The sequence below is a fragment of the Chrysochloris asiatica genome, unplaced genomic scaffold (assembly GCF_000296735.1).
Source record: "Chrysochloris asiatica unplaced genomic scaffold, ChrAsi1.0 scaffold00394, whole genome shotgun sequence".
NCBI lineage: Eukaryota > Metazoa > Chordata > Mammalia > Afrosoricida > Chrysochloridae > Chrysochloris > Chrysochloris asiatica.
This window is the reverse complement of record NW_006408912.1, coordinates 429,382-447,411: the sequence shown is the minus strand read 5'-3', so window position 1 is coordinate 447,411 and position 18,030 is coordinate 429,382. Positions and strand designations below refer to the sequence as shown.

At 38.8% G+C, this 18,030-nt stretch overlaps 1 protein-coding gene across 1 annotated transcript in view; it reads left to right on the top strand.

Annotated features, from left to right (window-relative positions):
• Positions 1-18,030, top strand: part of SLC30A9 (solute carrier family 30 (zinc transporter), member 9) — a 145,056-nt gene that overhangs the window by 105,587 nt on the left and 21,439 nt on the right. The window contains exons 13-16 of the mRNA XM_006876608.1: positions 1,494-1,565; positions 2,003-2,110; positions 14,064-14,229; positions 16,628-16,757. Of these exons, the coding sequence (XP_006876670.1) occupies positions 1,494-1,565; positions 2,003-2,110; positions 14,064-14,229; positions 16,628-16,757 (476 nt within the window). The remainder of the gene's footprint in view (positions 1-1,493; positions 1,566-2,002; positions 2,111-14,063; positions 14,230-16,627; positions 16,758-18,030) is intronic.

Genomic DNA, 18,030 nt, shown 5'->3' with positions numbered 1-18,030 from the left:
AGAAGAATTAATGCCTTTGAATTGTGGTGTTGGAGGAGAATACTGAAAGTGCCATGGACTGCCAAAAGAACCAATAGATCTGTTTTGGAGGAAGTGCAACCAGAGTGCTCCTTGGAGGCCAAGATGGCTAAGCTCCGTCTCTCATACTTTGGACATATTGTCCAGAGGGAACAGTCACTGGAGAAGGATGTCATGCTGGGTAAGGTGGATGATCAGAGAAAAAGAGGAAGACCCCCAACGAGATGGATTGGCCAGGTGACATCATTGATGGCATCAAGTGTGGCAGCGGTAGTGAGGTTGGCCCAGGTGTAGGAAGCCAGAGCCTTCCAAGGCTCATGAATACCTTGAAACCAAACTTGCCTAGTAACAATAACGTCAGCACTAGAAACTTACAGGTTACTGTAACTGAGCCATTCCGGGGAAAAGGAAACTTGTGCGTTAGCCAAACCACAATGACTTGCAGATTTGCCCTATATAAGCTTGGAACTTTTTAATAAACTTTGTCACTTGCCATCAGTATGTGTCCCTTACCTGATCACTTATCCCCACCTCGCCCTTGAGTAACCCATGGTCGGACCAGGAATCCGATACCCAGGATTGGACATTGTTTCGTTCTGCTGTGCTTGGTGTCGCTATGAGTCAGTTCCAACTCGATGGCATCTGACAACAACAACATGTAAATGGAGAAAAAGTTGAAGTTGTTAAGAGCATCATTTTGCTTGCATCAACCATCAACACTTGTAGCAAACCTGCTACATAAGACCTCTTTTAGGTGTTTAAGAGCCAAGATGTAGAAGAATTGGTACATTTGAGTTATTGTGTTGGAGGAGAGTATTAAAAGTACCATGGACTACTAAAAGAACAAACAGATCTGTGTTGGAAGAAGTATAGCCAGAATGACCTTTAGAAGCCAGGATGGCCAGACTGCATGTCTCATATTCGGACATGTTATTAGGAGGGACCAGTTCCTATCGAAGGACCTTGTGCTTGGTAAAATGGATGGTCAGGGAAAAAGGAATTCTCCCACCAAGATGGATTGACCCAGTGATAACAGTTATGAACTCTGGCATTACAACAATTGTGAGGATAATCCAAGACCAGACAGTGTATTGCTCTGTTGTGTATAGGATCGCTATGAGTCAGAACCGACTTGATGACATCTAATAACAATATTATTGTGATAACACAATCTGCTGCAAAAGGTTGGGAGTTTCAGATAGATGGTGCTTAGTGTTGTGCCTATCATACAGTAGCTGTTCAATAAATTATGAGTATAGTTGTGACTATATTTAAATCATTTTGGCTTAGAAATATAGGATTCATCTAATGATGACTAATTGGTGGCTTGAGAATGTCTAGTCAATACAGAATTCCTTAATTGCCAATCCTAACATATAAATAAGTGTTTATTATTTATCTTTTGAGATTCCAGCTTTAAATGTTTATAGAAACATGAAATTTCTACATTACTGATAGGAATGCTTTTATTTCAGCAACACTTCTTGTTGCTGTAAATGAACTTCGTCGGAGTGCTCAGGCCAAGGGAATGTCATTTTATAAGTATGGTATGTATTTTCAAAACCAGGTATATTATCTCATCTCCTCTATTTGCTCAAAATTATCTAACTCTATTGCTTTGTTCTGTAGGGATGTATATTGAATATGTAACTGTTTTCTTAAGTGTCTTATGTATACATCACTGCTTTTTAAATGAGAAATGTGTAATTTGAACATTAATATTAATATATTTAGACTTTCCTTAAATGTACCACAGTGTGTCTGTATATCCTAATATAACCTGAGAAAATAACATGATTTTAAGTGTCAGTTCTTATTGACACTAAAGGTTCTATTGAAGGTAGAGCTTTAAATCATGCTTTTATGTGTTATGTTTATTTACATTTCAAATGCATACTTAGTAAAATGTCACCTAATATCAAGTGAAGATTTTAGAAAATGTCTTTTCTTCCTCCTCCCTCACATCCTGCCCCCAACAATTAAGTCATGGAAAGTCGGGATCCTAGTACAAATGTTATATTGCTGGAGGATACTGCTGCAGTCTTGGGAGTGACCATTGCAGCCACTTGCATGGGGCTTACTTCTGTAACAGGTAAATCATTTCTTACATAACTGATTATTTTTTCCTACTGCTTAAATAGCTCTCAAATAGGTGGGAATTTTTATTTTATATCGTAAAATTATTTTATACCAGTATATTGTTAAATAATCATTTCATTTGTTGTTAAAATTCTGTTGAGCCAGTTGCAGTTCACAGCGACCTTGTATAGGAGTTCCAAGGAGTAGCTGGTGGTTAGCGGTTTGTCAGTTACTCTGTTTATTTTTCTACGACTTTAAATTTTAGAATTAAGGAAGCTCAGTGATTATTGTTGTTGTTAAGTGCTGTCAAGTTGGTGTCGACCTATAGCGACCCTGTATAGGGTTTCCAAGGAGCATCTTGTGAGCTTGAGCTGCCGTCCTTGCGGTTCAAACTCACTTTGCAGTCCAGTGTATTAACCCAGTGCGCCACACCAGGACTCCAGTTTGGCAGTGTTGTTGTTGTAGTTAGGTGCCATCAAGTTGGTACTGACTCATAGCAACCTTATGCACAGCAGAACTAAACAGCCAGATCCTGGGCCAACCTCACTATCGTTAACCACACTTGAGCCCATCGATGCTGCCACTTTGCCAGTCCATCTCGCCGGGGGTCTTTCTCTTTTTCTCTGACCCTCCATCCTACCAAACATGATATCCTTCTCCAGCGACTGGTCCCTCCTGACAATATGTCCGAAGTATGAAAGATGAAGTTTGACCATCCTGGCCTCCAAGGAGCAATTCTGGCTGCACTTCTTCCAACACAGATCTTTTGGTTCTTTTGGCAGCCCATGGCACTTTCAATATTTTCCTCCAACACCATAACTCAAAAGCATCAATTCTTCTGTGGTCTTCCTTATCCACTGTCCAGCTTTCACATGCATATGAGGTTATTGAAAATACTATGGCTTGGGTCAGGTACACCTTAGTCTTCAAGCTGACATCTCTGCTTTTCAACACTTTAAACGGGTCTTGTGCAGCAGATTTGCCTAATGCAATACTTCACCAGGTTGGCAGTAGAGTGCTTAAATTATGATCTAAACTTTCCTAGTTATGACATAGATTACTCAGATACTCTGAGATTATGAACGATTTATAAAAGTGCAGGTGATATTTGCCCTTGTCACCCCATAAATTTGTTAAGATAATATGTGATGAAGGATTTTAATAAATTCTAAAGGACTAGATAAATATATTTTGTGGCATTTAGTGTATTTTCTAATAGGGAAAGCTGTTCGCCAGAGTATATTCTTTCACCAGGTTTATTCAGTCTATATGCTGAGCAAATAATTCTATAAACTGGATTATATGAAGAAAACTGTGGCATCAGGATTGGAGGAAGACTCATTAACAACCTGTGATATGCAAATAATAACAACCTTTCTTGCTGAAAACAAAGAGGACTTAAGATACTTACTGATAGAGATCAAAGACTACAGCCTTCAGTATGGATTGTACCTCAATGGAAAGAAAACAAAAATCCTTATAACTAGGCCAAGAAATAGTTATTTCATGACAAAAGAATAGATTGAACTTGTCACTGACTTCATTTTGCTTAGATCCACAATCAACACTCACAGAAGCAGCTGTTACGAAATCAAGCTGTATATTGTATTAGAACTAGCTGGACAGTACCTAACTATAACTGTCTTTTTCTACTCTTAGTGACAATACTAACGTCTGTTACCTACCTATTTTCTTTACTGTTTTAACATTGGCTCCAGTCTCCTTTTGGTAGATAGTTGAGTGTTTTCAGGACCAGTGAAATACAGGTAAATTAAAACACAGAAAGATTCTTTTATTTTTTTATGCCATAGTGAAAAATTCGGCTGATAATAATTTGTGCTGTTTATAAAATTTGTGTTTTAATTGCAAATATTTATCAAAATCTGCCTTGAATTTTCTAGAAGAAAAGTACCATTTCGTATGTTGTTGTCATTCTTAGGTGCCTTTGAGTCAGTTCTAAATCAATAGTGACCCTTTATAGTGTTTCCCAAGGATTGGCTGATAGGTTTGAACCCCTGACATTGCTGTTATCTGTCCATTATTTATCCTACAGTGCCATACTGGGACTCCCATTTTGTATGTAAGTTAAGTGCTGTTGATTCCATTCCTACTCATAGTGACCCTGTATAGGGTTTCCAAGGAACAGCTGGTGAGTTTGAACCTCTGACCTCGTGGTTCAAACCGACCTTCTTGTCTAGTGCTTTGTCTTATAGTGCCACTGAGTTGGCAATTCTTTTGCAATGGAATTTTTTCCATTCTTACCCATATGTCCTTGTATTTAAAAAAATAATAATATAAGGTGATGAACTTCTACATTTCTTCTGTGTTTCTTAAAATAGATTGTTATATGAATAGTTCTTCCTCATTTTGAATGCACATATTAAGACTAAGATAACATTGTCTTGTGTTCACTGTGACCTGAAATACGAAATATTTCTAAAAGTATTGATTCTTTATGTGGTTCACCTTGCAGTTTTAGAACTGTTTGGACATGATTTAAAGAAAAGCTTAACTTGATGTATGTCAAATTTAGATTATATTTTTGCATAATAACACTGATCAGTCAAATCAACTTAGAAAAATGTGTATGTTGTTAAAGTGTTTCACAAAAATGAAAATTTTATTTTCTAAAGTTTTTTCTTCCAGTTAATATTGCTTATGGTTTTATTTGATTGTTGTTTATACAAATAGATATTTTCTAATTTAAAAAATCTTTTTATTTGGCCTTCTGAAGAACAGTATTTCCTTTGAACTTCATATTTATATTGCACAAGTGGATTATGTTTAACATTTCAGTGCACATAAGTCAATTTCCTTTTTTAGGATTATATGCCAACTAAATGTGAAAAAAAATATATGCAAATTGAGGTTTTTAGTAAATTTGCTTTATTTCACTTAAGAGTTGATTTTAATACTAATCAACTTTTGATTTTGGAATAAAAAGGTGGTTTCAGTCATAAAGTCTTTATGTATAGAATTAATTATGGTGGTGGTGATTGTGTGCAACCGAGTTAGTTCCAACTCATAACGACCCTGTATAATTCATTACGGAAGCAAAATGTCTGAAGTTTCTCCCATGGAGCTATTGCTAGAGTCACTTGTGGTTAGTAGCCCAGTTCACTACCAGACCTTCTAGAATTAATTATAGAGATTTTAAATACAGTGTTTAATGGTGCCTGTTATCTAAGTATTACCTATGCATTCATAGATAGTAAACCAGCCCTTCTCATTTCCTTCTGTCTGGGATAGTCCTTACAACCTAAGGCAGACTTTAGAACCAGAGACACCAGGAGGCCACTGGAAAAAATCTCTGTAATTTCTGATTCAAAAGGTCTAAAGTGAGGCCTGAGTATGTGCATTTTTTTACCAAGTTTTCAGGTGATGCTGCCGCTGCTGATCCAGGCAACAACACCCATTACATATAATGAGTTAGCTTCTCTCCTTTGTATCTACAGTAGTATTAGCTATTGGTTATCATTGGTTGAATAAGAATAATGAATTACCCATATCATTTTCTGTTGGGCTTACTTTTTTTCTCGTACAGAACCTTGGTAGGAATAATACACAGAAGATGGTTCTTTGTTTCAACTTTTGACCTCATACAATTACTTGTTCAACCTGGTGATTCAAGTTGCTACCTATATACATTAGAAGAATTGAATATTTCATTATACCATTGATTATGCATATTGTCTTTTAAAATCCCTGCGTAGTGTTATAAATGTGTGTTTGATGAGTACCCTCAAAGAGTCCTGTTGTGGCACTGTAGTATAAGTACTGGACTGCTAACCTCAAAGTCGGCAGTTTACCCCTACCAACTACTCCTTGGAAACACTGTACAAGGTTGCTGTGAGTCTGCAGTGACTCCATGGCACTGAACAACAAGACAACAAATTGCCTTAAAGGTTGGAGGTGCAAATACATGTAGTGACTCCACAGAAGACAGGCCTGGTGAGCTGCTTCCATAAATAGTATGGTCAGCAAAGCTGTGCAGCTGTGTTGCAGAGTACACTGAGCACATTGTGGTGCCAGGAGTCAGAATCGACTCAGTGGCAGTGGAATTGTTTTTTTGGTGTTGGTGTCTCTAATCTGCAAATCTGTCACACTGGTGGGTACCATGTTACTGTGATGCTGTAAGCTATACCACTAGTATTTCAAATACCAGCAGTGCCACCCTTAGTGGAGAGCTTTCAGTGGAGTTTCCAGACTAGACAGACTAGAAGCAGATCTAGAAGGACCTGACAGGTAATCTATTTGTATAAAGAATTAAAAAGACCATTGTGAGTAGAAACGGAACATTACCTGGCTTGGTGGTGGAAGATGAAAATCTCAAGTTGGTAGGCACCCAAAATATGTGGGGGGAAGAGCTACTTCCCTCAAAGTAGAGTCAGTCTTAATGACAATGGATAAAATTATGCTTTTCGAATCTTCATTTATTAATGTAGCAAGATTCGAAGTGAGAAAGAATATCTTTAAACATCCATCCATTAATTGGAACATGGAATATATAAATCATGAATCCAGAAAACTTGGAAGTTGTAAAAAATGCAATAGACTGCTTAAAGATGGGTATCCTAGGTATTAGGGAGCTGAACTGACTGCTGTTGGCCATTTTGAATCGGTCATATGGTTTGCTATACCAGGAATGAAGACTGAAGAGGAATGACGTCACATTCTTTGTCAAAAAGAAATTTCAGGATTTATCCTGAAGCACAGCACTGTTATGATAAGATATCCATACTCCTACAAGCAAGAGCAGTGGTGCTATCATTATTCAAATTTATGCATCAATGATGAAGAAATTGAAAATTTTTGCCAACTTCTGCAATGTTTAAATTTATCAAAAATGCAGTCAAGATGCATTGATAATTACGGTAATTGGAATGTGAACATTGGAAACAAGGAGGATCAGTAGTTTGAAAATACGGCTTTGCTGATAGAAACAACACTGAAAATCTTATGATAGAATTTTTAACATTAAACAGATATTTCAAATCTCTTTTTTCATAACATAAATGGCAACCATTTCAAGAGCTAGCATATGATTAAGAGCCAATGGTACTGAAGGAAGAAGTCCAAAATGCACTGAATGCCTTGACAAAGAACAAGGCTTTAGGAATTGATGGACTACAAATTGAAATCCTTCAACAAACTGAAGCACTGGAGGCACTCACTCATCTATGACAAGAAATTTGGAAGACAGCTCTCTGGCCAACTGACTGGAAAAGATCCATATTTGTGCCCAATCCAAATAGAGGTAACCCATTGTATTGCAGAAATCATTGGACTACATCATTAATAACACATGCAAGTAAAATTTTGCTAAAGATAATTCAACAACTACTGCAACAGTAAATTGACAGGAAACTGCCAGAGATTCAAGGTAGATTTAGACAAGGATGTGGAACAACAGATATCATTGCTGACATCAGGTGGATCTTAGCTGAACACAGAGAACACCAGAAAGATGTTTACCTATGCTTTGTTGACTATGCAAATGCTTTTGACTTTGTGAATCATGACAACTGTGGACAACATTGCAGAGAATGAGTACCCCGGAACACTTCACTGTGCTCATGAGGAACCTGTGCATAGACCACAAGGCAATTGTTAGAACACAGGAAGGGAACACTGAATGGTTTAAAACTAGGAAAGGTGTGTGCCAGGGTTGTATTCTTTCACCATACTTATTCAACCTATTTAGTGAGCTCATAATCTGAGAACCTGGATTATATGAAGAAGAATGTCGCATAGGGACTGGAGAAAGGCTCATTAACAACCTGCGATATGTAGACGATGCAACCTAACTTGCTGAAAGAGAAGAGGACTTAAAATACTTACTGATGAAGATCAAAAACCACAGGCTTTGGTATGAGTTGTACCTCATTGTGAAGAAAACAAAAATCCTAACCACTGGATCAATAAATGACATGATAAATGGAGCAAAGATTTTGCTTGGCTATACTCTCAACACTCATGGAAACAACAGTCAAGATATTAAATTATGTATTGTGTTGGGCAAACCTGCTGCATAAGACCTCTTTAAAGTATTCAAGAGCAAAGATGTCAGTTTGAGGACTAAGGTGCATGAAGACTATGGGAGAATTGATGCATCAGTGTTATAATGGTGGTAGAGAAGAGTATTAAAAGTACCATGACCTACTAGAAGAACAAACAAATTAGTGTTGGAAGATGTACAGCCAGAATGCTCCTTAGAAGTCAGATGTCAAGACTTCATCTCTCATATTTCGGACATATTATCAGGAGGCACCATTCCCTGGAGAAGGGCATCATGCTTGGTAAAATGTCAGCAAAAAGAGGAAATGCCCCAGCGAGATGATTTGACACATTGGTAGCTGCAATGGGCCCAAGCTTAGCAACGATTATAAGAATGGCACAGGACTGGGCAGAATTTCATTCTGTTGTGCATAATGTCACTGAGTAGGAACTCGACAACAAAAACTACAAATATACATAGGAACCTTGCAAGATGGAATACACAGGAATCATATAGACTATCATCATTCAGCACAAGGTGTGTAAACTCTTTGGGGGAAAGAGCTTCACAAGGGGGAAAGAGAGTCAAACTCAAAATCAACTCATGGCCAATTCCTATGAATGGAGATCAGACATGTCTGTACCCTATAACTTTCTCTATCCTATTCTGATACCAACCATTCCTCCCACAGCAGTCTGTGCTACACATCTGGGTTTGATAACCCAATGCAGTGGTCATGCAGATTTCACTACAATAGTCATGATTATGGACCTTATTAGGGAAATGAACAGGATACAACTCAGGATGAAAAGCAACTCTCTTTTCCAGTCAGGAATGCCTCTTGTCTGCCTTACTGCAGGCACACTTCACTCTAGTCTTCGGCCTCTCAGCCTTGTGGCCCCTTGGCCTCTGCCTCAGTCCATAGGGCTAGAACCTGCAACTGCGCTGTCTCTCCATGCCACCGCCTCTATAGTCATCAATTTTCTAGATAAGGCTTTCACGTGTTACTTAGACTCCTCCTTCTTGATGGTCCTGGGATCTTCCCTCTCTGCTTTTGAGATGGCTCCTTTTAAGACTAGCTAGAGGGTAAAACTTACCAATCCCAGCCTTAGAGTCCTGTTACCTTATTTGTATGGTCCCACCCAATCACTTGGGGAGTAGTAAGATGACTTTGAATAGAAAAGCCTTACCAAGTAAATTCAAGGCACCAGACAAGGCCAGTGTCTTATGGAGCATATCATTTGTATATGCAAATTGATCATATGCAAGTTCAAATTGAAGCTGAAGAATGTTAAGACAAGTTCACAAAAGCCATCTTGAGCATGTCCCACCTGAACTAAGAGACCATCTCAAGAATAGATTTGATATATTTAAACACTAATGAAGGTGAGATGAGTTGTGGGATAACATGCATTAAAAAAAAAAACAACACAAAACAAAGCAAAAGGTATGTAGTAAATGTTGTAGGGGAAAAAAGAGATCGCATCTTCAAATGTGTAAATATTATAAAGACTCTATTAAGTCTGAAATGATTAAAAAAATGCAAAACAAACATAGATTACTTGGGTGAGGGAAATCATTAATGTGGTACCATAATGAAATTCTCAAGTTCTGCCATGGCACTGTTGGACAAAGCCCAAGACCGCAAGTTTGCTTTGAACCACAGCGTCGTTGGTTCAAACTCATCAGCCGCACCTTGGAAATCCTATACAGGGTTGCTGTGAGTTGGAACTGATGCAGTGGCACTTAGCAGCAGCAAGCAGCTCCATGCGCAGTAGCCTTTTTAGGGGACAGAAAACAAAGGACTCTCCTTCCACAGCCATGACTAGGCAACAGTGCATCACACAATGATTGCTGGGCCTACAGAAGCAGAGAGGGAACTGTTGCTTAGGAAAAGCTCACAGACTGTCTCTGAGGCTCTTGGGGTGTGACATCACAAGCAGCCATTAAGGACATACCTCAGAAACCTCCTGGCAGGGAGTTTCTGTTCTTCCTCTGTTGGCTGGGGGAAGCTTGGCTCCAAACCCACTTTATGCTCAACTTTTAGTTCTGGCAGTCTGGCTATAAGAGGTGCATTAGGTAGTCAAGGAAAAAATTGCCATTTGAACCCTTAAGCCTAGGCACAAGATGAAATTAAGCTCTGCCTGACTGGAGTCATTTATAGGCAAAAAGCTTGTAGAGTTCAAACTCTTTACAGAAAGGAAAGTTTGGAGCAACTGAAAATTTCTCTTGAACTAAGGGTTAAAAGTAGATGATGAAAACAGCTGAGCAGAGAAGTTCAAAGGGCAGTTCGAGATGACAAAGTAAGTAATTGCTATGAAATGTACAAAGATCTTGAGTTGGAATGCCAGATGGGATGAAGCCCCTTGACATTTTTCAAGAAAAAAAAACAACAAAAAAAACAAACTGAAGAAAAAATTCAAACCTCAAGTTGCAAATATTGAAAGATTTATGGGCAAATTATTCAGCCATACAGGAAGTATCAGAAGAAAATGAAAGGAATATACAGAATCACTGCTTCAGAAAGAATTGGTTGACATTCACCTGTTTGAGGAAATAGCATGTACCAAGAACTGATGATGCTGAAGGAAGAAGTTGAAACTGCACTGGTGACAAACAAGGCTCCACTAATTGATAAAATTGAAATGTTTTAACAAAAAATTGCAACGCTGAAAGTGTTCACACATTTATGCCAAGAAATTTGGCCAACTGACCGAAAGAAATATTGTCCAACTTAACTGATCCAAGAGAAGGTAGAAATTGTTTTAAAAATATATCATTAGTATCACAGACACATAAAATTTTGGTGACGATGTTGTGAGCACAGTTGGTAGCAGTCCATCAACAGGGAATTGCCAGAAATTAAGACAGATCCAGTGGAGGGTATGGAATGAAGGATATCATTTTTGATGTCAGATGAATCTTGACTGAAGGTAGAAAATAACAGAAAGATGTTTGCCTGTGTTTTTTTTTTTACTGTGCAGTCATTTGATTGTGTGGATTATGACAAATGATGTATATAACATTGCAAAATAATGGGAATTCCAGGACACTTACTTGTACTCATTCAGAACCTGTACATAGAACAAGAAGCTGTTGTTTGGCAGAAGAAGGAGATTTGTGTGGTTTAAAATCAGGAGAGGAAGGTGTCAGGGCTGTATCCTTTCACCATGCTTATTTAATCTGTGTTCTGAACAAATAATCCCAGACGCTGGACTGTATGAAGAAGAACATGGCATCAGGATTAGAGGAAAATTCATTAACAGCCTATGATAGGCTGTTACTGGTGAAAATCAAAGACAGCAGATTTGAATATGGGTTAAAATATTAAAAAGCAAAGTCATTTTGAAGCACTAAGCTATAGTATTTTTTTTTAAATCATGACAATATTATTTTAAATAAGCATTTTGTTTTTTGTTTTTTAATTTAAGGTTTTTATTGTGGCTTCAGTGAAAGTTTACAGAGCAGATCACCAGTTTTACATTCAACAAATCATATACCTTGTTTCATTACAATGATTATAATATCCATGTACCATCAGTTAACATTGTTTCTCTCTATTCACTTTAACTTTAAAAAAAAAAAAACGCTCAGGCATATATAATAATTTACACCACCAAAGGCCACATTCTGCAAGTCTGTCCCCTGGCCGCCATCTCCATGAATCTAGAGTTCTCAGGTGCTCCCTGTCTCCATGTTCCCATATCTGCTACCATCTCTGGTGTCGCTGCTTCTCTGGATAAGGTCTCTCATTCCGCTTGTGCTCTTCTCCCTTGATGATCCTAGGGTCCTTGGTTTCTGGACTGCTCCCCCATTTTTGTTACAAAACTTCTACCTTTACAATTGTGACCGTCGCAATTAGTCATGATAACAATTACTCATTATTGAATCATAAGAATCTTATCCCCATCTCTTTTAACCAGACCCATCGAGACAAGATGAAAACTATTCAGTGGGAACTCTTTATCTCCTCCCCATCCATACACACACAATTAAACTGAGCTCTCTCTTGAAACCTTGTAAGCCAGTCACTTCGTGCCTTTATCACCCCCTCATTTTAGGTAGCCAATGTCTAAATTGCCCATCCCTATCCATATCAGCTGGATGCTTAACTCTCAGCTCTAGACTTCTGTGGCTATGTCCTTTTCCATGGACTCAGGTGTCCCCAGGTCTCACCATATTTTGGACCAACCAGCCCTTCTTTCTCTCATCTCCGGGTCCACGGGAGTCTGGAACATGGTTGAACTCAGCCTATTTCTTCATTGCAGCCTTTCCCCCTCTTCCACTCACCAGTAGACCAACATGGGTACCAGCAAGTTTACATGCCTGCTCATGTGTTTCCTTTGAGTTTCAGTCTTAGACGGGGGTTTGTCCTGAAGGAACTTGATTGCTTGCCTTGATGGCTTCCTGGTGAAAACTTGCTTATTCTTGTAGTAGCCAGTCATACTCCCATTTTTGTTTTGGGGCTTTCCTGATGATCTTTCTTTGAAGATGTATCTTCTGTCACACTAGCTGTTCTAGCCTGTATGCTTGTCCTTTCTAGTGGGAATGTGCCACCACAGAAGGTTCTGAATAGGGCTCAGGTAAGATATAGTATTTTTAATCACCATATCTGCGTGTAAAAAGTAGACAAATGAATAAGGAAGACCAAAGGAGAATTGATGCTTCTAAATTATGGTATTGATGAAGAATATTGAAATTGCCATGGACTGCCATAAAAAATGAACTAATCTGTCTTGGTAGCCATACAGCCACAATGCTACCAAGAAGCAAGGATTGTAAGACTTCGTTTCATGTGTGTTAAACATGTTATCAGGAGGGACCAGTCCCTGGAAAAGGACATCAGGCTTGGTAAAGAAGAAGGTCAGCAAAATGGTGAAAGACCTTGATGAAGTGGATTGATATTATAGCTGCAACAATGGGTACAAACATAACAATTGTGAAACTGTGGACAGTGATTCGTTCTACTTAGCATGGCTATGAGTTGGAACTGATTTGATAGCACCCAACAACAACAACAACAACAACAACAACAACAACTGAGTCCTGGTGTGACACTTTACGATAAACAGTGCACTGCTAACTCTAGAGTTCAAATCCACTAACCACTCCTTAAAAACCCTATGCAGGGTCACTATGAGTGGAAACCAACTTGACAGCACTGAACAACAACAGTGATAATCATAAACCAACAACAAATCACTCAGATGCAGGAAACAGACCTTAAACAAGTAAGCCAGATAAGCCAGGTTAATGCACCAGACTGCAAAGCCGTTGAACTACAAGGTTGGCAATTCAAGCCCACCATCTGGTCGTCAGAAACCCCATACAGAGTTGCTATGGGTTGGACCTGAGTCAACGGCACTTAGCAACAACAACAATATTCAAGGAAATTTTTTTCCGTGTCTTGTTCCACCTATCCTAACATTAGGGCCCATTGAGACATATGTCCTATATCATATTTCATAAAACCCATTGTTGTTGTTGTTGTTAAGGACTGTGGAGTCAATTCCGTCTCATAATGACCCTGTACAGGGTTTCCGAGGCTGCAAATCTTTATGGGAGCAGAACGCCTCATCTTTTTTCCACGGAACCGCTGGTAGTTTCGAACTGTTGAAAAATCCATTATATCTAACTAAAGTTTATAGTCAGTGATTCACCATTTCACAAGTAGTAAAAAAACATACCTAATACCTTAAAAAAATTAGGCGGTAATAAAAGGAATGGATAAGCACTGGACTTCGAGCAACAAGATGGGTGTTTCATACCCACCAGCTGCTCCCTTAAAAACCCTGTAAAGGGTCACTATGATTCAGAATCAAATCAATGGTACTTAAAACAACAGCAATGAAAGAAATTGGGTATTTATTTTAAGTCCTTGATTTTTTTTTTTTTTTTGTCTTTGTTCATAAAACTCAGGACGATCAGACAGTGTTATTGTACTGATTCCCTCTGTGGTTTCTTTTAGGCAATCCACTGTATGACAGCCTCGGTTCCTTGGGAGTGGGCACTTTACTAGGTGTGGTCTCGGCCTTCCTCATCTACACCAACACGGAAGCACTTTTAGGGCGATCCATCCAGCCAGAGCAAGTACAACGGCTTACCGAACTCCTGGAGAATGACCCTTCCGTAAGGTCAGCCAGGTCACACTGATGCTGTTAAGGTTTATAAAAACATTGAAAAAGAGAAGTGTTTGTGCAGAAGTCCTTCAAAGGAAAGTTTAGATCCTGGTGTGGTGCTACAGAATAATGCACTGGACTACAAGGTTGGTTTGAATCTCAAGGTTCAAGCTCACTAGCAGCTCCTTGGAAACCCTATACAAGGTCACTATTGGTCGGAACCGACTCAACAGCACTTCACAACAACAAAAATATGTGTGGCAATGGTAGAATTCTCAGGAGACAAGAGTTCAGTTTCATGCCAGTGCCTCTCAGGCACAGCCACCACCCATGGATCAGCAGAGACTAACATATTGCTATGAGCAGCTTTCAGCAGAGCTTCCAGACTAATATAGATTAGCAAGAAAGGTTTGTCTACTTGGAGGCTTGCATATTGTTATGAGCTGGTTTCAGCAGAGCTTCCAGACTAACACAGATTAGTAAGAAAGGCTTGGTTGGCTACTTCTGAAAACCAGCTAATGAAAACTCTGAGTCATAATGATCCAAACCCATGGTGTCTGGGATTTCCCTGAGTTGGACTGACTGATGGTAGCTAACAACAACAACATATATATAGTTTATTATATGTACATACATGTATATTTCTTTAAAATAAAGGTGTAGTTTTTTGTGTTATAATCGAAATTCTTAGCTCTTTTAAAAATAACCTGTATCTTAATAATAAGACAACCGACTAAGTTTATATCCTGGTGTGAGGCTGTAGGATGAGCACAATCTCACACAGCACAACATATTAATATGTTTAATTATTTTACTCTCTGTTTTAATGACAACTGTTTGCTTTCTTCATATTCATATGTGATATCCTTGTTATTATCCCATAGCTTGTGTTGTCTTTGGTTATTGATGTTCAGTGTGTCAAGTCTATACTTGAGATAATCTAAATTCAGGTGGGATATACTCAAGGTTGTACTTCAGCTCTTTTGACTTGTTTTAATTTTATTCAGCTTTACCTTGAAATTGCATATGAGCAAATGTGACCAGTTCCTCAGTCTGCCCCTGCCCTTTTTCTGACAGATAATATTAATCTTCTCCATCATCTCTTTTCCCAGAGGTAGTCAGTTTGATTCCTGTGTATTCCATCTTGTAGTCTAAACTGACCTTGTAGTCCAGTGTATTATCCTGAAGTGCCACACCAGGTTGTTGTTGTCAAGTGTCGTAGAGTGGGTTCTGACTCATAGCGACCCTATATAGGGTTTTTGAGGAGCGGCTGGTAAGCTTGAACCACCAACCTTGCTGTCCAGCACATTAACCCACAGCACCACACCAGGTAGAAAGAATGAAAAACTGTTGTGCTTGAACATCTGCTTTCCTTTCTAGGAAGCAGAATACTAGAATGGCAAGATCACTGGGCTTAGGGTATAAGCATCTGGAGGTAGCGTCGCTGTGGTCTGCTGTAGTTAGCTGAATTATTGCTGTTAAGTGCCATTGACTCTGTTCCGACCCATAGCAACCCTGTATAGGATTTCCAAGGAGCAGCTGGTGAGTTTGAACTGCTGACGTTGCAGTTCAAACTGACCTTGTGGTTGAGTGCTTATCCTGTGCAGCCCCACACCAGAATTACTTGGGGGGTAAATCATTTATGCACCTCTGAGATTCAGTTTTATCATGTGTTAGATAAAAGATGCCCTCCTATCTACTTCATGAAAACTGCTCATTAAATGTTTGCTTTGTAATTGGTAGCATTGTGTGTGTGTGTTAGGAATCCCTAGGTGCCACTAATTGAAAGGTTGGAGGCTTGAGTCTGCCCAGAGACATCCCAGAAGAAAGGCCTACTGATCTTCTGACAAGTCAGTCTTTGAAAACCCTGTGGAGCAAAGCTCTGCTCTAACACACACAAGCTGATGGGCAGCCTTTTTTGAATGTGTGCCTTGGGTCATTGTCCCCCAGCCCTGGCCCTACCAGTCCCATGAAGTAGGTACTTACAGTTAACAGTGCTTCACAGAGTCCTGTGAAGACTTCAGAAGCTCTTGACTATAAAAGTAATCAGTATGCTGTAAACCACCATTACCAACGCAGTCTCTTGTTTGTAAGTGATATTTAAGGAATTGGGAAGTGGGATATACGAGAAAAGAAAAAGGGTTTACAAGATAAAATGATAACCTTCTAGACAAGCAGTGTAGATTTAATTATTTATTAATGCACAAACTTTGTAACTCATAAAATATTTATCAGCATTTCATTAGTGCATGGCTTGCCTCAAAGCTGAGGGGACAGTGAACCATGGAAAGTGATAGGCAGAATTTAAACACTCTGAAAACATCTTCATTCAATTGTACATGTTTTGCTATTAAACTATGTGTGCATGCTTATGTTGTGTTTATTAATTTTTATACTTTATCATTGATTGCAGGGCAATTCATGATGTTAAAACCACAGATCTGGGATTAGGCAAAGTGAGATTTAAGGCAGAAGTAGATTTTGATGGGCGAGTTGTTACAAGGTCATATTTGGAAAAACAAGATTTTGACCAAATGTTACAAGTAAGTTTATGTATTTATTTTTTTGAATAGCCAAGTGTTATAAACATTACTGTTTAAGTAAATAAAACATTAACATTTCTTTCACAGATCTTAAAATCATTTCTGCCCTGAACTGTATTACAGTTGCAAAAAATTATGCTAGGATGGTTCAAGGGAGAATACAGAAGAGCATGTGTATTACTAAGGTTTTTTTCCCGACTAGATGTTTTATGTGTGTTATCTCACTCACTCTCAACAATCCTGTAAAATAAAAAAAATCGTATTCTCAACTTTACAAATGGGCAAATCAAGACACTGAGAAGTTAAATAGTTTGTGCAAGTTTGTTGTTGTTAGGTGCCATTGAGTCAGTGCTGACTCATAGCGACCTTATGCACAGCAGAATGAAACAAAGCCCGATCCTGGGCCAACCTCACTATTGTTGCCACACTTGAGCCCATTGATGCTGCCATTTTGCCAATCCATCTCACTAGAGGTCTTCCTCTTTTTCTCTGACCCTCCACCCTAGCAAACATGATATCCTTCTCCAGTGACTTGTCCCTCCTGACAATATGTCTGAAGTATGAGAGATGAAGTTTGGCCATCTTAGCCTCTAAGGAACACACTGGTTGCACTTCATCCAACACAGCTCTGTTGGTTCTTCTGGCAGCCCATGGCACTTTCAATATTTTCCTCCAACACCATAACTCAAAAGCATCAATTCTTCTATGGTCTTCTTTATTTACTGTCCAGCTTTCGCATACTTGTAAGGTTAATTGAAGATACCATGGCTTGGGTCAGGTGCACATTAGTCCTCAAGCTGACATCTTTGCTCTTCAACACTTTTAAAAAGTCTTGTGCAGCAGATTTACCTAATGCAATACGTCGTTTGATTTCTTGACTGCTGCTTCTGTGAGTGTTGATAATTGATCCAAGAAGAATGAAAATGTCTAATGGATCTTAGCTGAAAGCAGAGAATATCAGAAAGATGTTTACCTGTGCTTTATTGACTATGCAGAGGCTTTTGATTGTGTGGATCATGGCAAGCTATGGGCAACATTGCGAAGTACGAGTATTCCAGAACACTTAATTGTACTCATGAGGAATCTGTACATGGACCAAGAGGCAGCTATTTGAACAGAACATGGGAACACTGGGTGTTTTAAAATTATACTGGGTGTTTTAAAAGTGTACGACAGGGTTGTATTCTTTCACCATGCTTATTCAACCTGTATGCTGAGCAAATAATCCGAGAAGCTGGGTTCTATGAAGAAAAACGTGGCATCAGCATTGGAG